The sequence below is a fragment of the Juglans regia genome, chromosome 15, assembly GCF_001411555.2.
Source record: "Juglans regia cultivar Chandler chromosome 15, Walnut 2.0, whole genome shotgun sequence".
NCBI classification, from domain to species: domain Eukaryota; kingdom Viridiplantae; phylum Streptophyta; class Magnoliopsida; order Fagales; family Juglandaceae; genus Juglans; species Juglans regia.
The window spans coordinates 13,467,547-13,494,681 of NC_049915.1; the positions used below are offsets into that span (position 1 = coordinate 13,467,547).

Sequence of the window (27,135 nt, forward strand, 5' to 3'; positions counted from 1 at the left end):
GTATAGATGTTGAATATTAGGAATCAGTTACACTCCGTGTATAGCATATACTTTCGTGTATAGATGGAATTTACGCTATAATGAAAGTGGCCAAAAGCTCACAGGGTTAAGTTTTCCAGAAACAAAGTTCTTGGTTTCTCTTGGATTTTCTAAGTATTTTGACAAAGGAATCCCACTGATATAGAAATTTGTTTTAGGAAGGAAAGTTTCCTATTTTATCTCCCTGTAATTAGCTGTGTAAATCAGCTATGTAATTGTATATATAGCCGTGTAAAGGCTACAATCACATCAATACAATTGATTCAATTTTTCCCACACATTAGGGGGATTCTCCTGCTTGAAAAGATTCATGGTGGGTGATGTCAAAAATCCATTCCTAGCATGATGTATGGAATGCAGATCAACACTAGAAAAGATGCTTTCCCATTGTTATTCAGTAGTGCACATCTCAAGGATGCTTATATGGGGAATCATTGTCAACTCCCACGTGATTCTTAAGTGGGCACGCGATTCTTAAGTGGGCATTAATATTGTCAGAGAGGCTAAATGGATATCTTCACGCCGTTATTTAAACAGTTATATTCTAGTACAATGGGATGAAGTAGTGAAGACAAATTGGTTTGGGGTGTTAGTGAAGACAAACTATTATACACTCCTTTCTTATTGGTTTATATTCTAGAACAGTTATATACATAACCTATGGTTTATATGAGATAAATTGCATTGTCCATATATGAAAGCAGTGTCCAAAGTAAAGTCTTTTTAAACAGGTTATGTATTCATGATGGCAGAACAAGGGTACGCTAAAGTGAATTTCTTGTTATGGACAGCGGCTTTAGAGAGCATTTGTATCTTGGACAATGCAAGTGGCAAGTTGTAGTGGTTGATTGGTGTTGTAGGTATAAGAAAAGTTGGGAAACAGTAGATTATCTTCCACTCCATTGCGATGTAGCTAGTATTTTATGGAAAATTATCTCTAACATGTATGGGATAGATTGGTTCATGTCATTTCAAGTTATGATCTCCTAACATGTTGAAAACGGCAGTGCGGTGATCATAAAATGCAATTATGAAAAATGATAAACATAGAACACTTTTCACAACACTTTACACAACTATGCTTGAAAATGAAGGTATTTTTGTAAAATACCTTATAAAAGTAACATCACTTTACAAAAATATCCTCATTTTAAAACATAGTTGTGAAATGTGTTGTGAAGTGTTGTGTGGGTATCATTACTCGAAAAATGATAAACGCGACACTTTTCACGTCTATTTGGTGTGGTGCATATGGGGAGTGAGAGAAATGAGCATAGATTTGAGGATTGTGAGAAGTCATTGTTGGACCTCAAGTCATTTGTTCCCAACACTTGGACATTGGATTGTCTTACACAATACCGTTGCTTTCTATACTATTGTTTTTTCAGGATTTATCGTATTCATTTCCTTTTGTTAGGTATATTTCTTGTGTACAAGGGTAACACCCTTTTTAATATAATAACATATATCATACTTAATAAATGTACCATCACAGCTTCTCTGTGATATAGTATATCATGAAAATACAGAAAAAATATATATATATATATCATGGAAATCTACACTGGAAGCCAGAGTACACTCAAAACAAGAAAAACAATACAAAGCGCAAGGGAAAGAAAGAGCAAGACTTTTGATGATAAAGTAATACTTCAAATAACAAGCACAGACCACGCAAAAAGGTGCAAACTTCTACCTTGGCATCTGAGGATTTGATTTTTCTCTCTAGATCAGACAGTTTCACCTGAGTGATCAAACCAAAGGAGTCAATGCTAGTAAATGATATGGGATGAAAGCACAAGCCAACTAAATATTTCAATTAGTAATACTAATAGAAACAATAGCAATAACACGCTGTTATAATTCAGTGAGGTTTCAATATACAAAAAATAAAGAGAAATAAATTACCTCAGCAACCACAGCTCTCGATTCAGCAGCTGCAACAGCACGCAAAGCAAGAGTTAACTCTTTTCCCATTTCTTCAACTTGTCTCATGGCATCTTTTATAGTCTGCTCACGGTCTACTCTGAGGTTCTGAACATTGTCCCGCTCTTCTTGCAACTGTTTCTCAGCCTCGGCCCATTCTCTCTAAGAGAACATCATTTGAGATCATGAAGCAGTTAAATTTGATTCTTCATAGTAAAGAACTTTGAATACCGACAAATTCTTCATTATTAAGAGACAACAATGAACACAAAAGAGTTGACATGCGCAAAAAGAAGAACAAGAAGATAATGATCACTCCTAGTAACAACCATGCAATATATATAATTGGAAATGCAAAGGTCACATCTATATAAAAAGAGCAGCTGAGCAAGAAAGTAGGTTTGGATGGTGAGATGAGAATTTTTTGTTTTAGATGAAAGTTTAAAATATTATTTTTTAATATTATTATTGTTTTGGGATTTGAAAAAGTTGAATTGTTTATTATATTTAGTGTGGGAATTTGAAAAAATTGTAGAGATGAGATGAGAATTTTGTGTCTCATCCCACTTGCCAAACCTAGTCGATTTCAAGAACTTATGGGAACAAACCTCAACTTGCTTTATGTGCTCCTCTTGTTTTCTCCTCTCAGAAGTTCTTGCCTCCTGCAGTTCCCAAGAAATAAAAATCATATAACCAAATGAAGCATCTGACACATCAATTATGAAAAAAAAAAAAAAACCAAGTTAAACAAGATGAGCTACCTCGTGAACTTCCTCGGCACCCTGTATAGTGTCCAAACTAGCCTGCATAAAATTATATGAGAACAATACCACAGCTGATGTAAAGTAAAAGTCCCAGTAACCCAACCTGCAGATGGTAGACCCTCTCTGACAAACCACGAACTTCATTACAAGCTCTCTTCTCCGCACTGACTAACATATCTTTTTCATGCTTAAAAACAGATACCTATTTGGTAACAAGATATTAGGGAGTATAATCATAGGAGAATCTCAACAGAAGAGCTGATGAAATAAACACCTCCATAGTAAGCTTCCGAGAAAGGTCCTCAGCAGCATGCAAAGATTCAGAACTTTCACGCAGCTTTCGTTGATAGTCAATTATTAATTGCGAGAACTCCACATTTCTGGCTAAAATGCCATTGCTTTCAATTCTCTGGTATGTTATGCATTGCATAAAACTCCACACATCAGTCATGACACGTTGCACCATGTCTAGAACATAAGAAATGGAACATAATCTATGGGAAATGGGGGCCTGGGCAAATGGAGAGAGAGGAAGAGGAAGAGAGAGAGAGAGAGAATGGTAAAATATATCAAACAGTGTTGGTGAAAGTGCTAGGCGCACTCAAGCGCAAACACCATCTAGAGCCTAGGATCAAAATGCAAAGCACAAGCGCCGAAGCACGTGCCTAATTGAAGTAATGCGCACATTTCTAAAAGTTGATGTAATAATAAAAAGACTCCCTATAATACAATAAAAAAATGTTTAAAAGGAAATTTCTTAAAGTATTAAACAACATGAAAAGCAAATAATCATTTAATTACTTAAAATTTAAACATCGCATTTTATATAATTCTCCTCTGCTTTACTAAATACACCCCATCTATGATATTTGGTAGCCATAATCAAATTAAATCACATGGTTGAATCAAATATAACGGAGAAGGCCATGATCAAACAAGCTCACGAATTGTAAGTATTGACTTCCATGCTAACATAAGCAATCAAATATCAATACATCTAAAAGGCCAACTTGGACTATTAAATCGTGTACAAAGCATATACATCACATATGGAAACATGTGGCGCCACGGTTCATAAATGATCTTCAATGTCAACTAAATGTTTACAAACATTTGTTTACATCATTTTCTAGGTCTTTAATTGAATGTTTATATTTTTTTTTTCAAAAAATAAATTACAAAAGCATGCTTTTCCGCACTCTAAGCTCACACAAAAAGAACCAAAAAGGGGTTTTTTTTTTATGCACTTTGCTTTGGGTAAGTGAAGTGCTTCAGCCTTGGTTTGTGCTTTTCTTAATGCAGTTTTACAAACACTGAGAATGAATGAGACATAACCATGGGGAATGGGGATCAAGGTGAATGGGCAGGAGGGAGACAGAGAGAATGTTCAAACAATATGATCACCTGCTGCTCAAATTCCTTCGTGAAGCTATCAAGTCTTTCTCTTGCAAAATTTGCTTCCAGAGTGAACTTGTCACGCTCTGTGCATAATGATATAATCTCAGTCCTACCAATAGGACAACAAATATTTAGAATTTGATCAAGATGTGGGGAGAGAATTCTGCAAACAATTACAATCAAGATGGTTCCACTAAAGTTACATGATATAAGATTACACATTGAATATCAATTCACAGACATAACTAACGCAAGGTAGGTAGGTAGCATTCTATGTTTACGCCTTCCTTCCACATGCCACAACAATCCCAATTCTAGATACCCTGGCTTAGACCATAAATGAAAATCGACCCCCCTTTAACTAGGATTAAGCCGTTGATATATTTTTAACATCATCCCCGAAATAGAAACAGTGACTGGTCAAGGGAGAGAATCCAGCATCAAAAGTCTCCCCCATGTTCAAACCATGCAATAGCATAATAAAAAAACTCTAACAAAATAAAATAAAAAGTTCTTACTCCCTCCCACAATACATCTTTCATTTCAATGAAACACTTCCTAAAACGCCCTTATATAGGCCAAGAAAGATGGATTGAAATTAAGATATGAGAATTTGAATTTGAAAGAAAATCAGGTTAAATTAGGAGTAATTTGGAAAATGGATAAATCCTTTTACTCCACAACTTTCATCGATTTTTTAACTATTAAAAAAATAAAGAAAACACGTCATCTACTTTGAGACATTAGTAAATAAAATATGTATTATAAAACATCACGTAGAATTCACTGAACTTAAAATTTTCAAGTATTTATATGAAGCATGACCTACACAACCCCCTTTCTCATGTTGCTCCACAACTAAGACTGGAAATTCCCGATCCCTGATTTTTAGGGATACCACTGCATCAATTAGGATTTTATTATTAGTTGACTACATTAATTTAGGAATAAAGAGATTCTGGAAAACTCCTGATATCTCTAAACTCATCACCTTCCCTCTTCTCCCAAACTCATCACGTTCAAGACCCAGTCATTCTCCCACTCTCTCTCTCTCTCTCTCTCTCTGTGTAGACGCTGCTGCTTTGGGCACCTTAGCTCAGACAGTCATCAGCTCTGTTGCCACACACAGTCAAAGCTTGAGGCCATGAACAAAGTTAGTAGGAGCTAGTGATGGAATGGTAATGGAAGTGGTAGAGTTAGAAAGACAGGGAGACACAACGGTAAGCTTGTGGGAGTCGGGGATCTCAGCTCTCCTCAGCAGCGATGTTTGTCCCATGTACCTTAATAACACAAACAATGGGAATTGTTGATACCCATAATTTAAGTTGACTGGTTCCCAAATTAGATGGATATGTGCTGGCGTTTGGGTAGTCCAAATCGCTACCCAAATCAATTCCTAGTAAACATAGTCAAAAATGTCTATTCCAGATCAGTTTGGCCCAGAACTTGGGCAAACTGGTTTTTAATTATAAAAAGAGTAATGTTATATATCATCCTATTATCCATCAACCTTTGATGTGGCATCAAATGATTGGAATACTATTTGTTGTTTAATTATAAAGAGCATTGATGAAAGGATGATGATTAAGAGGATGATAATAGAATTTTTCTTAACTAAATGACATGATACATGAGAAAGTAAATAAAAAATTAGCCATCTAATATTTTTCGTGAGTGCTCTCACACTAGGAGCTAATACATACAGAAGGAATATGAAAATAGCACATAAACATATATAACCGAGCAAAGAATGTTAAATTATTCCATTAACTCTAGATTTATTTGTTATGAGCAATTTTATTTTTTTGATAAGAACGATATCTGTTCTGAGCAAATTAAATTGCTACTGGGCAATGAAGAAAGGAATAAGACTCAGAAAAATAAACCCAATGAATGGAAATTAGGAAGGGCATAAGTGTTGCAAATATTCTAGATAAAACTTACATAGCTGCTCATAAAAGTAGATAAGTGCTGTAGCAACAATATATAACTTTAATGGATCACTGATGTAACTTCATTTACAACGCAAAAGCATTTAATGTCAATTGAGTTAAGTAAATCTATATATTAACATGAGAATCCTAGCATACAATTAAGCTGTAAAAACTTAAAAAACTATTGACCATGCATCCAAGACAGAATTGCGTTAGATACCTCCCTATATATCCAAAAACCAAAATAATTTAAAGTCTCATGCAAGCAATAAAAATCAAAGCTAGCACACAATGTATAAACTTTTTTTTGATAGGTAAAGCTAGCACACCAATGTATAAACTAAGATTTAGAAATTAAAAAATTTACCTAGACTTCACCAGTTCTTCTTCAAGGCATCTCCCTCGCTCCACAGCATGTTCCTGGGCCTTTGTTGAAGCTTCCTATATATATAAATATATATATATATATATAATGTGAGAGAGTACAAAGAAACAATGACATAACAAAAGTTCATTTTTTAGATAACATTCTCTGTAACCACACCTGAGATCTTTCAAGAAGAAGCTTGAGATTGGTCCTGCCATCATCTGTGACAAGCAATTTCTATTTATAGAGCCAGACAGAAAACAAAATATGGAAACACAATAGGTGCACAGTACGCTAAGAACATGCAATAAAAATCATGTCAACTAAGAATGCACACAATTTCTACAGGACCTTCCTATATATGGCAGACAGCAGCTTCCAATTTGAAGACAAGCTCAGATTTGAAACAGAAAAGGCCCACAAAGGGAAGCCAAAATCTCAACACCAGCAAAATGCACTACGGAGATTAAATGGAACGTCTTCGGTGAATTAATAAGACAAAAGTCTAAATTTGCACACACAGAGAGAGAGAGAGAGAGAATCAATGCATGCACCTGGAGCAGCTTCTGAAAAATGGGGCAGACATGAATCAAGTTTACGTTCCTCTTCATATAACCTTTTGTACATAGCAACCTGTGAAGAAAATAGCAAGAAAAAGATCTTAAGTCAACATTTATATTATCAACAGTATATCACCCCGAGGTAATAATAATAAAGTACATATATTATTTATCAAAAAAATATGGTAAATATCAACAATAATCCAATTAGGGTAAATTACACCTTACCCCTTCAAACTACCCTGTTCTTGCCTAACTTCAAATTGTTAATTACAGTTTCAATCAGCCCCCTCAAGTTGATGCCCAATTTTATAACAATTTATCAGGTAATTCCATATAAGGGTGTCTCTAGTGGGCCTTATATCGAACACTGGATGTGCTACTCCAACATTATATGTATTATTTGAGAATTCAGTGCCTGCTTCTTTGTATCCTCCAACTTTTTTCTTTTCATATTGGTGGATGGGAATGATTACATGAAGCAGTGCAAATGTTATTTCTTGCCTTGAGTCTTTGGAAGAGGTTAGCTTTCTTTAAAGGACAGCTAGGTATGAAGATGAAGACAATGACTGAGGCCAGAATGGTTGATTTGAAAAAATTCCATTTCATATTGGAGTCGCTTTAAAAATAATGATAAAGGGACCATTTAGGGATGTTAAGTCATTATATTGACCCAAGAAGCATGGGAAGCTCGTGGCGCATTTCTCGTCCAATTTAACATCTGATTTGGATATGGGGGTACATTGAACTGAAATTTCAATTTAAGTGATCAATTGCAAGTACTTCAAAGTTAGGAGGAACATTGAGAATGCAATGATCATTTGGAGGGACAAGGTGTAACTTACTCGACCAATTATAATAATAACAAAGGGGAGAAATACACAAAGCCCCATCAAACCACCACTCAATTTGCAATCATCACCTCCCCCCCAAACAACTATCAGTTTTGGCAATCATCCCCTCAAACTACCAAAAAGTTGAAATGTACCTCTATTTCCCCTTAAAAAAGACTTACGTGAGGTTTGGATAGTGAGTTGGGATGAGATGAGTCGAGATGAAAGTTGAATAAAATATTGTTAGAATATTATTTTTTAATATTATTATTGTTTTGAGATTTGAAAATGTTGAATTGTTTATTATATTTTATGTGGGAATTTGGGAAAGTTATAATGATGAGATGAATGAGATCAACTCTGAATCCAAACGGGGTAAATTACACCTAATGACTAAGAAATGACAAAATACACTTGAAATTCAAACGAAATAATATTTTAAACAATAAATTATTTTAAAAATTATTTTTTAAAATTAACTACTTTTTTAATTTTTTCAAACTTTCTATTTTTTTCATTTTTTATTTTTTATATCCATAAAAAAAATTTTATCGATCATAAGAATAGGCAAAATCCCAAGTACATGGGACATATACTTGGACTCCCTACTCTTTTTGCATATGCAACACCAATCTATGACAATTATTCGCCATTTCCTTAGTTTGTCTAATGTAAGGATTTTCCTCAAGGAAGCCATCATACAAAGAAGATTGCTTTTATGGGAGCCCTTGTTTTCCAAATACTCTTCCATGGAATGGACATGCATCGTGCATATTATTTTTTATCAACGTTTGTATGTCAAGCATTTTTATGCAGGGCATTGCCAAAATTGATAGTTTGAGTGGGTAATTGCAAATTGGTATACAGTTTGCAACTTTGAGGGGGATTTGTGTATCTGTCCCAATAATAAAAATTAGGCCAGCAGCAAAACAAAGGAGGCATTAATTAAAGCTTACAGAGGTGTGGAGAGATTCAATCATTCGCCCTTGCTCCTCTGCTCTTTGTAAGACAGCAGCAACTTTAGAGGAAGATTCATCAGTATGGTTTTTAAGCTCCATTTCAAACTTTTCCTGTAATCAGTACGCGTCAATGAAACAATGTTATCAACTAGAAAAAGTACTATTTTGCCAAAAAACAAGTGACAAAGAGAATGTTTTTTCAGGACAACCTTGAACTCCATCTCTGTACTTTCAACTTGATCAGAAAGACTGCGCAAAAGGCTCCTGAGTTGTACATTTTGCTCCACTAATCCATTTATGTCCTTAAATGTCAACTGATTAAGTGTTTCACCCACAAGTAGCATCAACTACCGGTTAATTACTTCTACAGAGGAAAAGCAGAAATGTAAGGAGTTATGTCGAGGAAGAAACATTGCAAAAAACCTACCAGTCGTTCAGAAATCACTTTTTCAGTATCAGACTCTGCATTTGTCCCCGTAACAGTGCTACCATCATCAAAACTTTCTAGCCCAGTAGATCCACAACGAAGTCGTATATCTCGACATTCCTTAAGAAGAACTGTCACCTAAAAATTCTCACAAACAATGCTAGAAAGGTAAGCTTGCACTGAACACTACTATAGGGTTGCCCTGAACACATTTGGGAAAACACTGTCAACACAACTTCAATGGTAAATTTTTTGGATACAATGTAACACTTCAGCAAAATGTAAATGATACTAGAAGTAACAGTAGAGCACAGAGTTGCAGCTCATCCAACTGCAGCACAGTATCACAGGCACCCATAAAAAGGGAGCTGTTAATGCAAGACACATCAAGGCACCATTATGCCTAGATGCATGTTTGATAAAACACAACACAAAAACAGTTTTTAAGAGTATATTCCTTACATATGGAAATTTTTTCCCAAATGCCAAGACCCAACAATTAAGATATAAGTCGTTCAGTTTTTTTAAAGCAAACAGGAAAAAAATAGAAAAAGTTGACAATTAAGACTCCACTTTCTAATCTTCCCACATATTTTTTCATCTCTTTTTTCCATTTCCAGCAAGTGTGGCTAATTGAATTGAGCAGATTTTCCAAGCTTTCTTGTGGGGAGGAATTGGAGAGGATACTAAGTTCCACTTAGTCAAGTGGAATAAGGTATGCAAACCGATTTCTAGTGGAGGGTTGGGAATTCGAAATATGAGAATTTTTAATAAGGCACTCCATGGGAAATGGTTATGGAGGTACCATTAGGAAGGGGAGTCTTTATGGAAGATTATTATTGAGTTGAAGTATGGGCGTTTGCGAGGGGATTGGTGTTCTAATGAAGTGAGAAGTGCACATGGTGTTGGTTTGTCGAAGAATATTAGAAATGGATAGGAGGATTTTGCTCGTTTTAGTAGTTTCGCGGTTGGTAGGATCAGTTCTTCACATGACTTTTGGTGTGGTGATTCAGCTCTTAAGACCATGTTCCCTCTCTCTTTCAGTTGGCTCTCAATCAGGAGCCTTCGGTGTCTCAGTCGAACGTTTATTTCAGTAGAGCTGCTCATGATTGGGAAATTGGAGTTATTTGTGGTTTTTATAGTTTATTGTATTCCTTGAATTTTGGCAATAATGTGGTGGACAGAATGCTTTGGATGAAGACAGGGAGTGAGAAGTTTTCTGCACGACCTTTGTATAAGGTTTTGTCAAGTCAAAATCATACTTAGTTCCCTTGGAAGTATATTTGGAAAAGTACGGTGCCGCCTAAGATTGCTTTCTTTGGCTGGACAGCATCTCTTGGGAAAATTTTAACGTTGGATAAGTTGAGAAAGAGGGCTCTCGTTATGATGGATTGGTGTTATACGTGTAAGAAGAGTGGGGAGACAGTGAATCATCTTTTACTTCACTGTGAGGTGGCAAGAATGTTATGGGTGGAGATCTTTTTTTTCTTTTTGATCGATAAACAAAATTTCATTGAGCATAAAAGAGACAAAGGCCCGAGTATACAGGACATATACAAGAGCGTCACCTATGTATGCTAGTTTAGTGATATAAGGAAGTCATGAAAAGACATGCCATTAAAATCAATTACAATCGACCAATGGAGTAAAGTACTGAAAAATAAACTTCTAACCTCATCCATTGACCACTCTCAATCTTCAAATACACCACCATAGACAAATTGGGACCATCTTCCACACTATTGCAATCTGAGGGTTGCCCCGAATACCTTCCCGAGAAGCTAGGAGGTCAATTACCCTTTTTGACATCACCCAAGCTAATCTCATTCGAGCAAAGAAGTCATTTCACATGGTCATAGCAATCTCACAATGTAATAGTAGATGATCTACGGATTCTCCACTCTTTTTGCACATACAGCACCAATCCATGACTATGATGTGGCATTTCCGTAGGTTGTCTATTGTCAAGATCCCTAATGAGGCAGTCCATACAAAACAAATTGCCTTCAAGGGTGCTTTTCTCTTCCAAATACTCTTCCATGAAAATGGATTTATATTATGCGTGGTTATGGCATAATAGTAGGAGCGGACTGTGAACTTCCCTTTCTTAGAGGGGCGCCAAAAGATCTTGTCTTTAGCTCCCCTCGTTATATGGGTGGAGTACATTCGATCATAGAACTCCGAGAAAGTATCAATTTTCCAATCTTGTGCATCTCTAAAGAATGTAATGTTCCATTGGGGAATACCATTAGATAGGATTAAGAGGTTCGCAATTGAGGTTTCTTTCATTCTTGATATGCCATAAAATTCTGGTTAAGTTTCCTTGAGTGTCCTATCGTCACACCATACATCATGCCAAAATTTGATTTTGGATGCATCACCCACCTCAAAACGGACATTTCTTGAAAATGTGTCTCATCCTCTTCTTATGTGTTTCCATAGTCCCCGCACACTTACCTCATTCGAACACCATCTTCCCCATGGTTCACCAAACTTCGACCCTATGACAGATCTCCATAATGCTCCATGTTAATTGTGGTATCTCCATAGTCATTTGCCAAGCAAAGCTATGTTAAAAGATTGCAAGTACCAGATACCCAATCCTCCTTCAGGATAGGGGGGCACACCATATCCTCCCATTTTACCAATTGGAATTTAAACTCATTGATCATCCATCCCCCCCCCCTCCCCCCCCCCAAAAAAAAAAAAAAGAAAACAAGAAATCATGTGCAATGAGCCACCTTGGTGGGAAGCAGAAATAGTGATAGAAAGTAGGTTGGCAAGTTAGATAGGGTACTTTTGATTAAAGTGACCCTATCTGGATAGGTACATCCTCTTCCAACTAGCCAGTTTCCGCTCCATTTTTTCCAGTACATCATCCCAAATAGATTTCGATTTGAACGGGGCACCCAAAGAAATACCCAAATATTTCATCGGCAGATAGGATATCTTGCTTTCCAATATGTGAGTCATGCTCTCCACATTCAGAACATTCCCCACTATACTTATGATTTAACCAAGTTCACCTACAAACCCGAAACAACTTCAAAGCATAAAAGAAGTGCCCTCAAAGCTCAAATTTGATCATGACTGGTGCCACAAAAGATTAGGATATCATCAGCAAATAATAGGTGAGATATGTGAAGTGAGCTAGTATTTGCCTCCCCCACTAAGAATCCAGATAAGAACCTGCCACGACCCCTGAAATCATCTTGCTAAAAGCCTCCATTACAAAAAAAAAAAAAAAAAATAGCAGAGATAGAGGGTCACCTTGTCTTGAGCCTCGTGTGCTTTTAAAATAGCCCTTTGGTGTGCCATTCACCAAGATAGAAAAACAAACCGTAGAGATACACTGTTTGATCCAAGAACACCATTTCAAGCCAAAGCCACATCTCTCGAGCAATAGAGCAAAAATCTCCAATTGACTCGGTCATAGGCCTTCTCCATATCAAGCTTTCACAAGAGCCCCAACACTCCCGACTTGAGTATACTATCCAAGCATTCGTTGGTGATAAGCACCGAATCAAGAATTTGCCTACCTCGGACAAAGGCGTTTTGAGGCTTTGAGATTAACTTCTCAACCACCATGTTCAATCTATTCGCCAAAACTTTCGAAATGATCTTGTAAATTCTGCTCACCAAGCTAATAAGGCAATAATATTTTACCTCTACAGTGCCAAGTGTTTTTGGAATGAGAGCAATAAATGTTGGATTGAGACTCTTTTTGAAGATACCATTTTCATGGAATTCATTAAAGACCCCCATTATATCTTCTTTGATCACTTCACAACAAGTTTGGAACAAAGCCATAGAAAATTCATTTGGACTTGAAGCTTTGACACCCGCCATGCTTCTTATCAATTTTATGATTTCTGTTTATTCAAAAGGCCTCTCAAGTTGTCCTCCTCCTTGCAAGTCAAGAGCATCAAAGTGGAGCCCATCTAGTCTCAGTCTCCAAGAGAATTGTTCTGAAAGCAAACTCTTATAATAGTTGACAATGTGATCTGTTATCTTGGTTTGGTTGGAAGAAGCCACTCCATCGACTATCAATGTCTCTATGGCATTATTCCGCCTATGCGAGTTAGCCACCCGATGGAAAAACTGGGTGGAGATCTTTAATAGAACGAGCATAGCTTGGGTAATGCCTAAAAGGGTGGTCAATTTGTTTGCATGTTGGCAAAGATGTGGGGCCAATTCACCTATTGAGGATGTATAGAGGATGATTCCTCTATGTATCAAGTGGTGTTTATGGATTGAAAGGAATCGTCGAAGCTTTGAAGAGAATGAGCATTCTCCGGATGAGCTAAGAAGTTTCTTCTTCCATACTTTATTTCTTTGGGCATCCTATTGCGTATTTAATAGAGCTTGCTTCAATGACTTTCTTGTACCACTTTCTAGCTCCTTGTTAAGTAACTAGGTGTATGCTCCTTTGTTTTCTATTTTTCCACACCAGCATTGATTTTATTTTTTATTAGTTTTTCTTAATTTTATTATTTCTTCAATTATGTCTCTTGCCCTTCTCCTACATGTAGGGACGCTAGGTCTTCAGGGATTTAATTGGGTAGGAACCGTTGCTGCCTTAATTTCCTTGTCTCTTGCGCTTCTCTAGATTGGACTTGAACTCAACATTAATTTTACTTTTTATTTACATTCAGCACCTTCAATTCCACCTTCAATCTCTAGCCCCTGCAACTTCAATTTCCCCCTTCACTCTCCAGCCCCTTCAACTTCCAGCCCGTTCAATTTCTTTTGTTTTAGTTTCCACACAAAACCACAACTCCTCCTTAACTCCGCGCCCCCCCTCCCCCCGGCGGGGGGTAATAGTAAATAGTGAATGGGCTTGAACTTTACTTGGCGGTTACTCTATGACAGAAAGCATTTAAGGCAATGTCTACCTTCATTTAGGTGTATTAAGTACATGCCTCATCGTCTAAACTGACCAATGCTAACCATTAGCAAACACACCTCTGTTTTAGGCTGTCATTTCTAGCCTTGGTTCATGAGTTTCTGAATTTCCATATGTTTATAATGGTGAATATCATCTCTTCTAAGCTGTGTAAACATGTAGTCTGGTGAGGAGCATGTGGCTGTGATAATAGGAGTTGCTGTTGCTGATGTGACACAAAAAGTGCAGTTGCTGATTAAAAAACTTCTCAACAATCAAGACAAATAAGATTTTCGCACAATCAATTTTGTTGAGCAAGGTATGTTCGCTTTAGTTCTTCTTCAGGTTGATAAGTTTATACATGGTTTATCTTTGTATTGATTGATTCAGTTTTCCATGTTCTTTACAGTGTATTGTTGTACTCAACCAAGCATTTGTTGTAACACTTCCATCTTTAATTTTTATTATATGTGCAAGCTTGATAAGTCATGAAAACAGTCGTGAAATGTAGACGTAATAGTTCAGGACACAATTTCCAAATTCTAGGATGGTCATGTAGGTTTTGAAGGTTGTTTATAAGGAGAAGGCAAAGGAAAAGAAAAAACACAGAGGAGCCAGACCAAATGAAGTGCAAGGTTCCTGGACATATTCTAAAGATATGACTGTTTTATTTGGTGCTTAGTGCTTGGAGATTAATAGAATTTATATATGTTTTCTGATTATTTGGTAGATCGAGTTATTGGTAGTGGGAAGGTTCACGTTGTTATTGGCTGTAGAGTTGTCACATTTGCTAGAAGAAGTTAGAGCAGTGCTGCAATGGTTTAAAAACTTGGAACTTTCTGCAAATAAGGTTAACTCGTAATGAAGTGCAAAGACTAAATGATGTTTCTGAGAGTAGCTTATAACTCTTAGAGTATAGCTTCAACTAAAACTTTATTCAGTTTTTAAAGAATGTCTTTTTTATGAGTAAAAGATTATATTAATAAAAATAGGCATATCCCAAGTACACAGAGAGTATTTTTTAAAGAATATTTATCCAAAGTTTTATAAAAATGAAAGTATCAGCTCTTCCAAATTAACTCGGCATGCATTTTCACTATCAAATGTTTTGCTCTTCATTTTGTAGGATGAAAATAAAAACTTATCAACAATATTATTAGACTAGCCAAGACGCTTATTTATATGTACAAATTTATTTGAGTTGATTTTTCTTAGCCTCTACACAATTCTGTGCCATGCATGGATCCACAACTAAAAACCAAGGATTGCACCTTCTGCATTTTTTAATGAAATCTTATTACTTATCATGAAAAAAAATATATATATATCAAAACCACCACCATTTGATGGAAGCATAATCATAAGGCAGAGAAAGACAATCATATGACAGAGAAAGTGAATAAAAAGAATAGGAAGAAGTGATTGAGAACAATGCAGCTGTATATTTTCTGTAACTAAATGCTAACATTTATAATAAGTGTTTAAAAATTTGTTCATGGCCTTTATTGTTATGCTTTGGTGCTGAAACGCAAATAAGAATAACGATGATGATCATCATCATCATAGTAATAGTAATAACAATATAATAACTAGACAGAAGAACAAAACTTTGTGCATCAACTAATCGATTATCAGAACTGACAATTTTTGTCACCTACCTGTTTCTGGAGGTCAACAATCTCTTTTTGCGCGAGAGTATAGTCACGCTCATGTCTCCTTAAATCAGCCTGGAAGATATATGTGTCAACACAACCAACGAGAAATGCCATCAGACATATTTATTCTTATGAGAAATGCCATCAGACATATAACTTAAATAAATATGTCAGACCTTCAATTTCTGTATGGTTTTCTCAAAGTTAGTCTGTTCAGACAGCAAGTTCTGCAGCTTCTGGTTGATTTCAGAGTATGCCTCGGCCATTCTTTCATGTTCCGCTGCATAAATATCAATTATGTTAATAATGAAACATATATAACATGCCAAGCAACAAATTTAAAGTCACCAAGAATTTGCTTTAAAGTGAAAACAGTGTATCCAGATGAATGAAAAATATTAGCTCATGAACTTGAATAAAAATATGAAAAAACAGTATCTACAGTTGAAATAGAACAAGAGATGAGGGAGAGAGAGAATATAGAATTGCTATGGAAGAGATACACCCAGCCAGATTTTGAGGTCCTCTATTCAGTGAGTACAAGTGCGTTTGAGTGCAAAAGAATTTCACAACATACTAACAAAGGGAATTTAAGGAGCTGTGATGAACGAAAGATGACAGATGCCATGGAAGATGAGAAGGACAAGCTTTTTTGTGATCACTGTAATCAGTCGCAACATAGTCACAAGACATTTTGGCCAAATTCACCAATTGTCCCAAAAGACTGAGTTTATGGAAAAATGTGAATATAATTATTTAACTTATTTTAACACCCACCTTACATATGGGCAAACTCTTTCTTAATAAGTAGGCCCAACACATGAAATATTTAATTAAAGTGAGGTGAAGTGTGAAATATTTAATTTATATATTGAAATGTATAAAAGATGGGGGGGAGAGAGAGAGTATGGAATTGCTAAGGAAGACAAACTCCCAAAGCCAGAGTTCCACCAGTTGTAAATTCTGATATAACAAGTGTCAAAGAATCAAAAAATAAATTTAGAGCTCTTACAATAATGATAAAATCAACAAATAAAAGGAAGTAAAGCTAATCTTCTGGACAATCACATGACAATTGAGCACCAAATCTGTCACAAAAGGGAATAACTTTTCCCCCCAAGTAATGTGGGATCGCATTCACCACGTTCCTATGCTCAATTTGGGATATTCCAACCTCCACCTCTTATATCCCTATGTCCTCATGAAGCCATTTCATCCTAGGTGGCAAGGCTCGAGTCCCACAATTCTAGTTAAGTTTAACCATGATAGCATTTATAATAATCCAAGGAAAGCCAAAGCCACATTTAGGCTTATACTCCAAAAGGAACTTCTCAATGTTACAATTAGAGCCCTTTGGAATAGTTATAAAGAGCAATAATAACTTCTACCTCCTAAGTAATGTGGAATCTTCTTTACCACCTTCCTAAACTTAATCCGACTGATGGACAATTCTATGATAAAGATATTTACAATGACATGTATTTGTTATTCAAACTAGACAGCTTTTATTATGGATTAATAGTTAGGACAGATTTTCAGCATTTCCATATATACTCACACATGAGCATCAACCGGTTGTCAAGCAAATTTTCATTTCAAAGGATAAGTGGCTTCTTCACCCAAGCAGAGCAACATCCAGGCCTCAGATTGGGTCTTAGACAAAGCTAGGGAGATTCAACATTGTGTGGGGATATTGTGCTATGGTTTCGAGGACCAATTCATAGCTCTCCTTGCAGCTATAAAGGCTGGATAGACTCACTCTTTACCGAGTGTGTAACGCCCCAATAGAAGGCCTTAACCACATAGCCTATACCCCAAAAGGACTAGTCAATGATACAATTGGAGTCACATTGAAACATTATCAAGAGTAAGAACTTCTCCTTCCCAAGTAATGTGGGATCACATACACCACCTACCTTATCCTCTTATCAAATGGGGTATCACAAAGTCCCACATTTCTGGTTGGGATATACTCCGATACCATTCATACGCCCCAATAGAAGGCCCAAACCACATGGCCTATACTCCAAAAGACTAATCAATGATACAATTGGAACCACATTGGAACATTATAAAGGTCAAGAATCTCTCATTCACAAGCAATATGGGATCCCACACACCACCTACCTTATCCTCTTATCATATGGGTTGTCACAGAGTGAGATCAATTCAGCAAAGAAGAGAGCTAGAGAATTAAAAAGGCTCAAATGGACAGTCAAATATTGAGTAGGAAAGAGGAGTTCTAACCGTGGAAGATCAAAGGGACGGGCAATGGATGTTATATGAAGCCGAAAATCGTATGTTGGAATGTGAGGGGGCAGAATGAGAAGGAGAAGTGCCTCAAAATTAGAAACCAATTATGTAGTTGGAGAGTAACAAAATTGGAATCTATCCCCCTAACCACTATTAGAAGTTTGTGAGTTTGTGGTGTTGTAATCAAATAGAGTGGCACTATTTACCATCCAATGGAACATCGGGTGGCATCTTAGTGATGTGGGAAAAAAGAGTGGTGGAAAAGTCAAAAGATTGAATTGGCTGGCCTAAGCAGTATATGGGATTTACATAGGTGTATTGGTGGCAACTTTAAAGTTACTCGATTCTCGAGTGAACAATCGGGTGGTTCTAGCTTCAATTCGCCAATGGTAGATTTCTCTAAATTCATCTATGAACAAGATTTACTAGATATTCCTCTTGCAGCTGGCACCTACACTTGGTCAAGCAACCGAGAACACCTTGGTCAAGGATCGATAAATTCCTAGTATCACCTGAATGGGAAGCACATTACCCTGAACTCATCCAAAAGAGACTCCCCAGGTTGTGCTCAGATCACTTTCCCATCCTTCTTGATTGTGGAGGTATTCATGGTGCCCCAAGGTCCTTCAAATTTGAAAATATGTGGTTGAAATCTAATGGGTTCCTCGATCAAGTCTGATAATGGTGGTCTTCTTATCAATTTCATGGCACTCCAAGTTATATCATGTCATGTAAATTGAAGTCCTTGAAAAAAGATTTTAAGGCTTGGAATGAGCAAGCGTTTGGCAATGTGGAAGCTCAAAAATCTACACTCTTTGAGGAACTCAAAGGATTGGAGGGATAAGAAGAGGAGAGCGTATTATCTCAAACGGAGAGGGCTTGTAAAATTCAAGTGTCTGCAGATCTCAAAATGGTTTCTCTATTGGAAGAAATATATTGGAGACAAAAGTCAAGAGCACTGTGGTTGAAGGGGATAAATGCACCAAGTTTTTAATGGCATGTCTTTTCACGACTTTCTTGTATCGCTCAACTAGCATGCATAGGTGACGCTCTTGTATATGTCCCATATACTCAGGTTTTTGTCTATTTTATGCTCAATGAAATTTTGTTTATCGATACAAAAAAACTATTAAAAAGTGACCTGTCAGCAGAAAATGACTGCATATCATAAAACTAAATGGAGTGTGTTGCACCAAAAAAAAAAATACCTCTTTCATCCAAAATGACTTCAGCTTTCTCCTCTAATTCATATAAGACCTGCAATACCATATTAAATCTAAATTGAGCACTCTATCTTAGACACACTATGAAAATAGCATCCAATGCATATAAAATATTTTTGCTCAACAATAATTTTTTTTTTATAAGAGATAAAGTTTATTGATACGAATGAAATAGGTATAGTCCGTGTACACAAGAAGTATACAAAAGAACACCTAAATTTATTCTAGGAACGAAATAATATGAAAAAACCAAAAATCAACAACAAATTGACCGATCGAATGATGAAACAGTTGACAAAAGGAAGTAAGAAACATTCCAAAAGCTGGGTTAAAATTTAATTTGAAAGGGCAGTAGTCATCAAGCAAAATTTTATGAGCTTTCTGCAAAGAAACTCTGCAACATTCCATCTTCAAAAACAGTAAAACATACTAAGCCTGATATTGCAAATATTAAGCAGAAAGAAAGAGAGAAGCAATCTAAAACCTAAAGTAAATGCAATGAACTTAAACCATAGGTTACAGTTGTTTTACAAAATAAGACCCTGAAATGGAATAACCATTCCTCCCAAATAACTATTCCATTGTAGTAAAGATTTGATTAATAAAAGGGTATACATAGCCCAAGTCCACAGGACATTTTACAAGAGAAGTCTTTTATCATTGAAATAGAACACAAACTATTTTTATCCTTGCAAGAAGATTATACATTAATCCCGAATGGCTATTCCATTGTTTTTTTTTTTTATAAGTAAAAATTTGATTAATAAAAGGGTATACATAGCCAAGTACACAGGACATTTTACAAGAGTTTTGTTATGATTAAAATAGACCACAGACTATTTTTTATTCTTGCAAGAAGATTATGCATTAACTAGTTGTATACCCACGTGATGCCTCAGAAATTATTGAGGTTTTAATTCTATTATTTCCCTATCCGTTATTCCCTTTCCTTTTTGTTATAGTAATGGAGGCATTGAGTCACATGGTGGAGGCTTCCGTAAGGGGGGGATTTCTTGCTGGTTTTTCAGTGGGCAACAATGGTGATGGTATCAGTTCCATTTCTCACTTACTATTCGCGGATGATACGCTCATTTTTTGTGATGCTGTTAGTGGCCAGATTCAAACTCTAAGGGCAGTTTTGTTGTGCTTTGAAGCTGTTTTGAGACTGATGTGAACTTAGGGAAGTCGGAGTTGGTTCCGGTGGAGGATGTGAGTAACATTGCCTCTCTAGCAGAGTTGTTGGGCTGTAAAATTGCCTCTCTTCCTATGAAATATCTTGGACTTCCCTTGGGAGCGTCATTCAAAGCAAAGAGTATTTGGGATGGTGTGGTAGAGAAGATTGAGAAAAGATCATCGGGGTGAAAACAGTTATATCTATCAAAAAGGGAGAGATTAACACTTATCAAAAGCACCATTTCCAATCTTCTCACTTACTACCTTTCTCTCTTCCCATTACCGGTGGGTGTGGCAAACCAAATCAAAAAGTTGTCTAGAGCTTTATTGTGGGGTGGCATGGGAGAGGAAATTAAATTTCACCTTGTGAGTTGGCAAAAGGTGAGCTGTCCGATTGCAAATGGTGGTTTATGGGTGCGAAATTTGTGCGTTTTTAACAAGGCACTATTAGGGAAGTGGTTATGGAGGTACCAAATGGAAGGGAACTCGTTGTGGAGAGAGGTTATTGATCACAAGTATAGTAGTGCGTGGGGGGATGGTGTTCTAAGGAGGGTAGGGAGTCTTATGGAGTAAGCCTATAGAAATTTATTAGAAAGGGGAGGAACACTTTTGAAAAACATATTAAAGTTTGAGGTGGGTGATGGAGCAAAAACCCACTTTTGGTTCGATGTTTGGAGTTGGGAGAGCCCTCTTTCCACTGTTTTTCCAGTTGTATTTAACTTGGCTGGAAATTAGCAAGCTACAGTTTCAAAATTGTTGTGTCGTGCAAATGGAACGGTAACTTGGAATGTCACTTCTACTAGAAATGCTCAGGATTGGAAAATTGAAGAGCTAGCAGATTTTTATAGATACTTGCATTCAATAAAGTTAGGAAGCAATGGGGGTGACCGTATGTTGTGGATTCACACGCGGAGCAAAAAGTTTACTGTTAAATCTTTTTACAAGACTTTGACAGCCCAACAGCCCACATTCTTTCCGTGGAAGAGCATTTGGAAGGTTTTAGTGCCGTCTAAAGTTGCTTTTTTTATTTGAACAGCTACACTTGGGAAGATTTTGACGGTTGATAATCTAAGGAAGCGCGGAATGGTGGTCGCGGAGTGGTGCTACATGTGTAAAAGGAATGAGGAATCGATAGATCATTTGCTTTTACATTGTGAGGTGGCTGGGGAGTTACGGGCTGGTATCCTTAGTAGAGCCTAGCTAAGTTGGGTAATGCCTAAGATTGTGGTGGATCTACTAGCGTGCTGGAACAGGAGGCATAATAGCGCTCAATTGGCAGCAATGTGGTGAATGATACCTTTGTGCTTAATGTGGTGTTTATGGTCGGAAATGAATGATAGGTGCTTTAACAACAAAGAGCGTACAATGAGTGAAATCTGGAATTTATTTGTATTCTCTCTTTTACAGTGGTTTTCTGCTATTGTATAAGGGTGGGAATGTTCATGAGTTTCTATCTTCTTTCTATCTTACTAGAACGTAATTAGGTGTCTCACTTTGTATACTTCCTGTGTACTTGGGCATTGCCTAGTTTCATTCTATTCAATAAAGATTCTTACATATCAAAAAAACAAATTTTGATAATCTGGAAACCGAACAGTTTTAAGGTAAAATTGAACTTAAGAAAATAAAAAGCGGTAACTGACAGGAAGTGCAAGAGGCGGGAAGTGTAAGAGATAGCTAATCAAGTGATAATAACGGGTGGAAGTTTACAGGAAGCGCAAAAGACAGCTAATGAATGGTAGTAATTGTAAAGGGTGGAAGTTGACGGGAAGTACAAGAGATGGGTAATAAGTGATAATAACGGGTGGAAGTGTAAATGTGTTAGTATTGTAATTAGGGAATAATAAAATAATTAAAAAATAAAATTCAAATAGACAAATGCGGAGACGCAATATTTTACAAAAAGGATGTATCAGCTTTTATAAATTGTAAAAAATTAATGCACAGTGCAGAGATTACCCGTTGCAGAATGACCTCAGATTGCTTCCTTCCCAACTGTTCATGTATTAGGGCATCAACAGTCTCTTGATATTTCAAATACACTTTAGCCAGCTAAAAGAAAGAAAGGCAAGAAACAAAATACAAAATTTCAAAATTAGTTAAATGGGTTTTTTGTTTATAAACTCAAAATTAGTTAAAATTCAAATATACACTTTAGCCAGCTAAAAGAAAGAAAGGCAAGCAACTAAATACAAAATTTCAAAATTAGTTAAATGGTTTTTTTGGTTATAAACGCAACATTAGTTAAAATGTGAGAACAAGTAAAAAGTTAAAATTCAAAACCCACACTCCAACCATCACGCAGAAGCGAAGCTGCCAAGGCTGTTCCTGAAACACCTGCAGGAATCTTGGGGACAACCATGTGATTATCCTCAACCATGCAATTTGTTTCAAATGAATTCATCAATCTGCAAAAGAAAAATAAATTTAATTACGTAAAAAATTGAGTCAAAGTGACTTTGTAAAATAAACCATCTGCATCTAGCCCTAAAATAAAATATTAGCATCATAAATATATTGAATGAGTCTAAATTAGTACTACATTACTCAGCAGATGATTAAGAAAGTTGAAAACCAGCACATAATGTAATTGACTAAACAAAATGAAGAGAGTTTAGTTTGTGGAACATCAATATTACACACAGCATGGATATATATATATATATATATATATATATTGATAGGTACATTGCATGGATATTAATCCAGGATATCTCTCCAGCATTAATAACTATCAAGCACATCCAAAAAAATTTGATAAGTAAACGGTTAAAAGGAAGAATTAGAAACAAGAAAATCTTGAAAATCAAGGCCATTGAAATCTACAGCTTTGGCCCAAAGAAAAAGAGTTCTAACAAATAATAATCTAATATCCTCCAATGCACCATAGAAGATGGCCTCAATGCCTCCAATTCTTCTCGGTGGGAAAATTTGAGAAAAGCCTCAATGCCACTTTTATTACACTTATTCCCAAGAAGATTGGTGCATCGGAGGTTAAGGATTACAGGCCCATTAGCCTTGTGAATGGGGTGTATAAGATCATTTCCAAGGTACTCATAAATCAACTGGGAGGAGTTTTGGGGCAGATTATTACGAAACCTCAAAATGCATTTGTACGAGGAAAACAGATCCTGGATTCAGTTCTCATCGCCAACGAATGCCTTGATAGTAGAATAAAAGTGGGTAAGCTGGGTCTCTTGTTCAAGTTAGATATGGAGAAGGCTTACGACCATGTCAATTGGGATTTTTTGTTGTATTTGTTAGGGAGATGTGGTTTTGGGGAGGGATGGAGCACATGGATTAGATGGTGCATATCGACGGCGAGGTTCTCAATTTTGGTGAATGGCTGCCCAGTTGGCTTTTTTAGCAGTTCCTGAGACTTAAGGCAAGGGGATCCCTTGTCCCCACTTCTCTTTGTCATAGTCATGGAGGCACTTAGCAGAATGATCTCATCGATGGTTAACAATGGGTTTTTGGCTGGCTTTTTGGTCGATGACACACATCAAGGTACTATCCACATTTCCCATTTGTTGTTTGCAGATGATACACTTATTTTTTGCAAGGCAGATCTATACCAAATTCAGGCACTAAGGGCACTCCTATTTTTGCTTCAAGGCGGGTCTCTGGGTTGAAAGTTAATTTATCCAAGTCAGATCTGGTTCCAATTGGCAAGGTTCGTAATATCCAATTATTGGCTAACACCTTGGTTGTAAGATCTCTCCTTTCCCTATGAATTACCTTGGGCTTCCTCTGGGGGCCAACTCCAGGGCTAAATCTATTTGGAATACAGTAATTGAGAAGATTGAACGAAGATTGGCAAGTTGGAAGAGAATATTTGTTGAAAGGTGGTAGGATTACTCTAATTAAAAGCAATATTTCCAATCTACCTACCTATTTTCTATCATTGTTCCAAATTCCTACAAGTGTGGTGGCACGTATTGAGAAACTAAATCGTGAATTCCTTTGGAGCGGACTTGGTGATGAATTTAAATTTCATTTGGTCAAGTGGGAAACGATATGCTCCCCAATCTCTTATGGTGGTTTGGGAGTTAGAAGCTTGAGGGTGTTCAACCGGGCTTTACTTGGGAAATGGCTCTGGCGCAATAATATAGAATCCGAAGCTTTATGGAAGTTGGTGATTGATTATAGACATGGAGGATTGCGGGCGGGATGGTGCTCAAAGGAGGTAAGTGGGGTTTATGGTGTGGGTTTATGGAAGCACATTAGGCGAGGGTGGGGAATCTTTCCTCGTCATACTAGAATTGTGATGGGAGATGGCTCAAGAACTAAATTTTGGCATGACATATAGTGTGGAGATAGAGCTCTCAGGGACTTTTTTTTTATAAGTAAACAAATTGTATTACTCCAAATAGGCCTAGCTTAGTATATACGTAGACAACCCTGACTAGGAGGTCGCAAGAGATATAAGGAAATCATGAAGGGCCATGCCGTTGAAATCAACAGCATTGGACCATGTACATAGCATGCTATAAAAGAAAGTTATAAATTCCTCTATCGATCTCTCCTTGTTCTCAAACGTCAGCGCATTACGTTCCTGTCAAAGACACCACATGATGCACATCGGAATCATCTTCCAAACCACTGAGATTTGGTGTACCCTTCCAATGATTGGCTAGCTGGCCAAAGCTACTACCACGGTCTCTGGCATAAGCCAACCCAACTCTACTCTACCCAACACCCCATCCCATAAAACCCTCGCTATCTCGTAGTGTAACCCAGCCCAAGCTCTCAGGGACTTATTTCCTGCAGATTTCATACTTGCACGTGAAAAAGAAGCTCCAATGGCAGAGCTCATGGAGAAGGTTGGGGATTTATTCCAGTGAAATGTGAATCACCAAGGCGGCCCAAGATTGGGAAGTCAACAATTTTGAGAATTTTTTTCAGCTTTTATACTCTATGAGACCGCACACTCAAGGAGCTGATAGTTTGTGATGGATACCTACCAGGAAAGGTACATTTTCAGTTCGTTCTTTCTATAAGGCTCTCACACAATCACAGAATAATCACTTTCCATGGAGAAGAATTTAGAGAAACAAGGCCCCCCTAGGGCGGCATTTTTTGCCTGGACAAAGTCTTTGGAGAAGATTCTGACAACAGATAACTTACGGAAACAAGGGATGATAGTGGTGGAATGGTGCTATATCTTCTACTCCATTGCGAGATCGCTAGAGCATTATGGGTCAATGTATTCAGAAGGGTAGAACTAGTCTGGGCAAACTTCAGCGGCATCCCACAAATTTCAACTATGGAAGATGCTTCCTATATGTCTTCTTTGGTGCATTTGGAAGGAACGCAATGACAGGACCTTTGAAATGAGTGCAAAAATGAAGTCAATCCTGTCTCTTATTTCTCTATAAATTTCTAAATCTACTATCTATATCTACTCCCTTGCTGCATCATATAAGAACCACCGATGAACTTGCAGCCACTAGTTAAAAAAGAGCTAGTCAGATCCTTCAATGGGAAAGGGATTTGAGAACTTACTTCAAATTGCTTGATTCAGGTATTGACAAAGATGAAAGCACAAAATTTTGAAGGACAGGAATAGAAGAATGAGAGAGAAAAGACAAGCCCGCTCTAAAGATCCTTTGGGAATGACAGAAATTACAACTCCCCCCAAAAGCACATGATTTAAAATAACCATACTTTGTGGATCCCTCTCAAGACACTTATATATTAATCCCAAGACCTTCCAATAAATCTAACTCCAACCATTCCCAGAAAAAATAAAAACAAATCAGAGAACAAATAAAAACATAAAACAAAAAAAAAATCAAATTCTATTATAAAACCAAAAATTAAAAAAAAAAGAAGATATTTTCTCTTTTATAAATCAGATATTTTCTCTTTTACGAATGGAAATCAAAGATTAATACATAGAGTTGTGCTAGTTACAAGCCTCGTTCTAACACGATGTTTACTGCAGGACCAATTATATTCATGAAAAGAGTCAATGTTCGAATACTTTTTTATGTAAGCTGGTGTGGAAGCTTGCCACATCAGCAGTAAGGCTTCCACATCAGCGGTATATTTAGTGTGTCACTAAAGATGCTTGCAAATAGATGTATTCACATTTACAAAAACAAATATACAGTTCAGAGCGCATACAAGCATAAAATATACCAATTAAGCCAGCAACAAGAAAGAGAGACAGAAAAATTATTCTTGAAAAAACAAACCAAAACAAAAAATACAAAGAAAAGACTAAGGCCTCGTTTGTTTTCAAAAAACATTTCATCTTATCTCATCTCATCTCATCTGATCATTACAATTTTCCCAACTTCCAATACAAAATAAAATAAACAATTCAACTTTTTTAAATCTCAAAACAAAAATAATATTAAAAAATATATTTTAACAATACTTTATTCAACTTTTTAACTTTAATCTCATCTCATCTCTGAAAACAAACGAGCCCTAAACCGTGTACTAGTTTACACCATAAAAACAACCAGCACTGTCAAATAAATGCAAAAACAGCCGCCAGATCTAAAACTCCATTATCCTGGAGATACATACAAACCAAAAGCTAACTTTAAGAAGAAGTTCAAGGGAGTTTTCTAATAGCTTCTTATGCCTTTACCATTTGAATATTAGGATTCTTTTTTTTTCTAATCTTGAATATTAGGATTCTACATTGTTGTTCAAATATATTTTTTTGATAATTAATAAGAATTTTATTACCAAGAATAGGCACAGCCTAAGTACACAAGATGTA

At 36.5% G+C, this 27,135-nt stretch overlaps 1 protein-coding gene across 1 annotated transcript in view; it reads right to left on the reverse strand.

Annotated features, from left to right (window-relative positions):
- The window catches only part of LOC109021499 (nuclear-pore anchor-like), a 99,562-nt gene that overhangs the window by 60,407 nt on the left and 12,020 nt on the right, over positions 1-27,135 (reverse strand). The window contains exons 10-27 of the mRNA XM_019004138.2: positions 22,684-22,804; positions 22,356-22,448; positions 19,209-19,257; positions 15,924-16,027; positions 15,751-15,819; positions 9,208-9,345; positions 8,990-9,094; positions 8,778-8,891; positions 6,983-7,061; positions 6,606-6,649; positions 6,429-6,502; positions 4,134-4,236; positions 3,004-3,138; positions 2,833-2,931; positions 2,727-2,768; positions 2,574-2,627; positions 1,948-2,127; positions 1,736-1,783 (exon numbers count right to left, since the gene is read on the reverse strand). Coding sequence (XP_018859683.2) covers positions 1,736-1,783; positions 1,948-2,127; positions 2,574-2,627; positions 2,727-2,768; positions 2,833-2,931; positions 3,004-3,138; positions 4,134-4,236; positions 6,429-6,502; positions 6,606-6,649; positions 6,983-7,061; positions 8,778-8,891; positions 8,990-9,094; positions 9,208-9,345; positions 15,751-15,819; positions 15,924-16,027; positions 19,209-19,257; positions 22,356-22,448; positions 22,684-22,804 — 1,651 coding nt within the window. The remainder of the gene's footprint in view (positions 1-1,735; positions 1,784-1,947; positions 2,128-2,573; positions 2,628-2,726; positions 2,769-2,832; positions 2,932-3,003; positions 3,139-4,133; positions 4,237-6,428; positions 6,503-6,605; positions 6,650-6,982; positions 7,062-8,777; positions 8,892-8,989; positions 9,095-9,207; positions 9,346-15,750; positions 15,820-15,923; positions 16,028-19,208; positions 19,258-22,355; positions 22,449-22,683; positions 22,805-27,135) is intronic.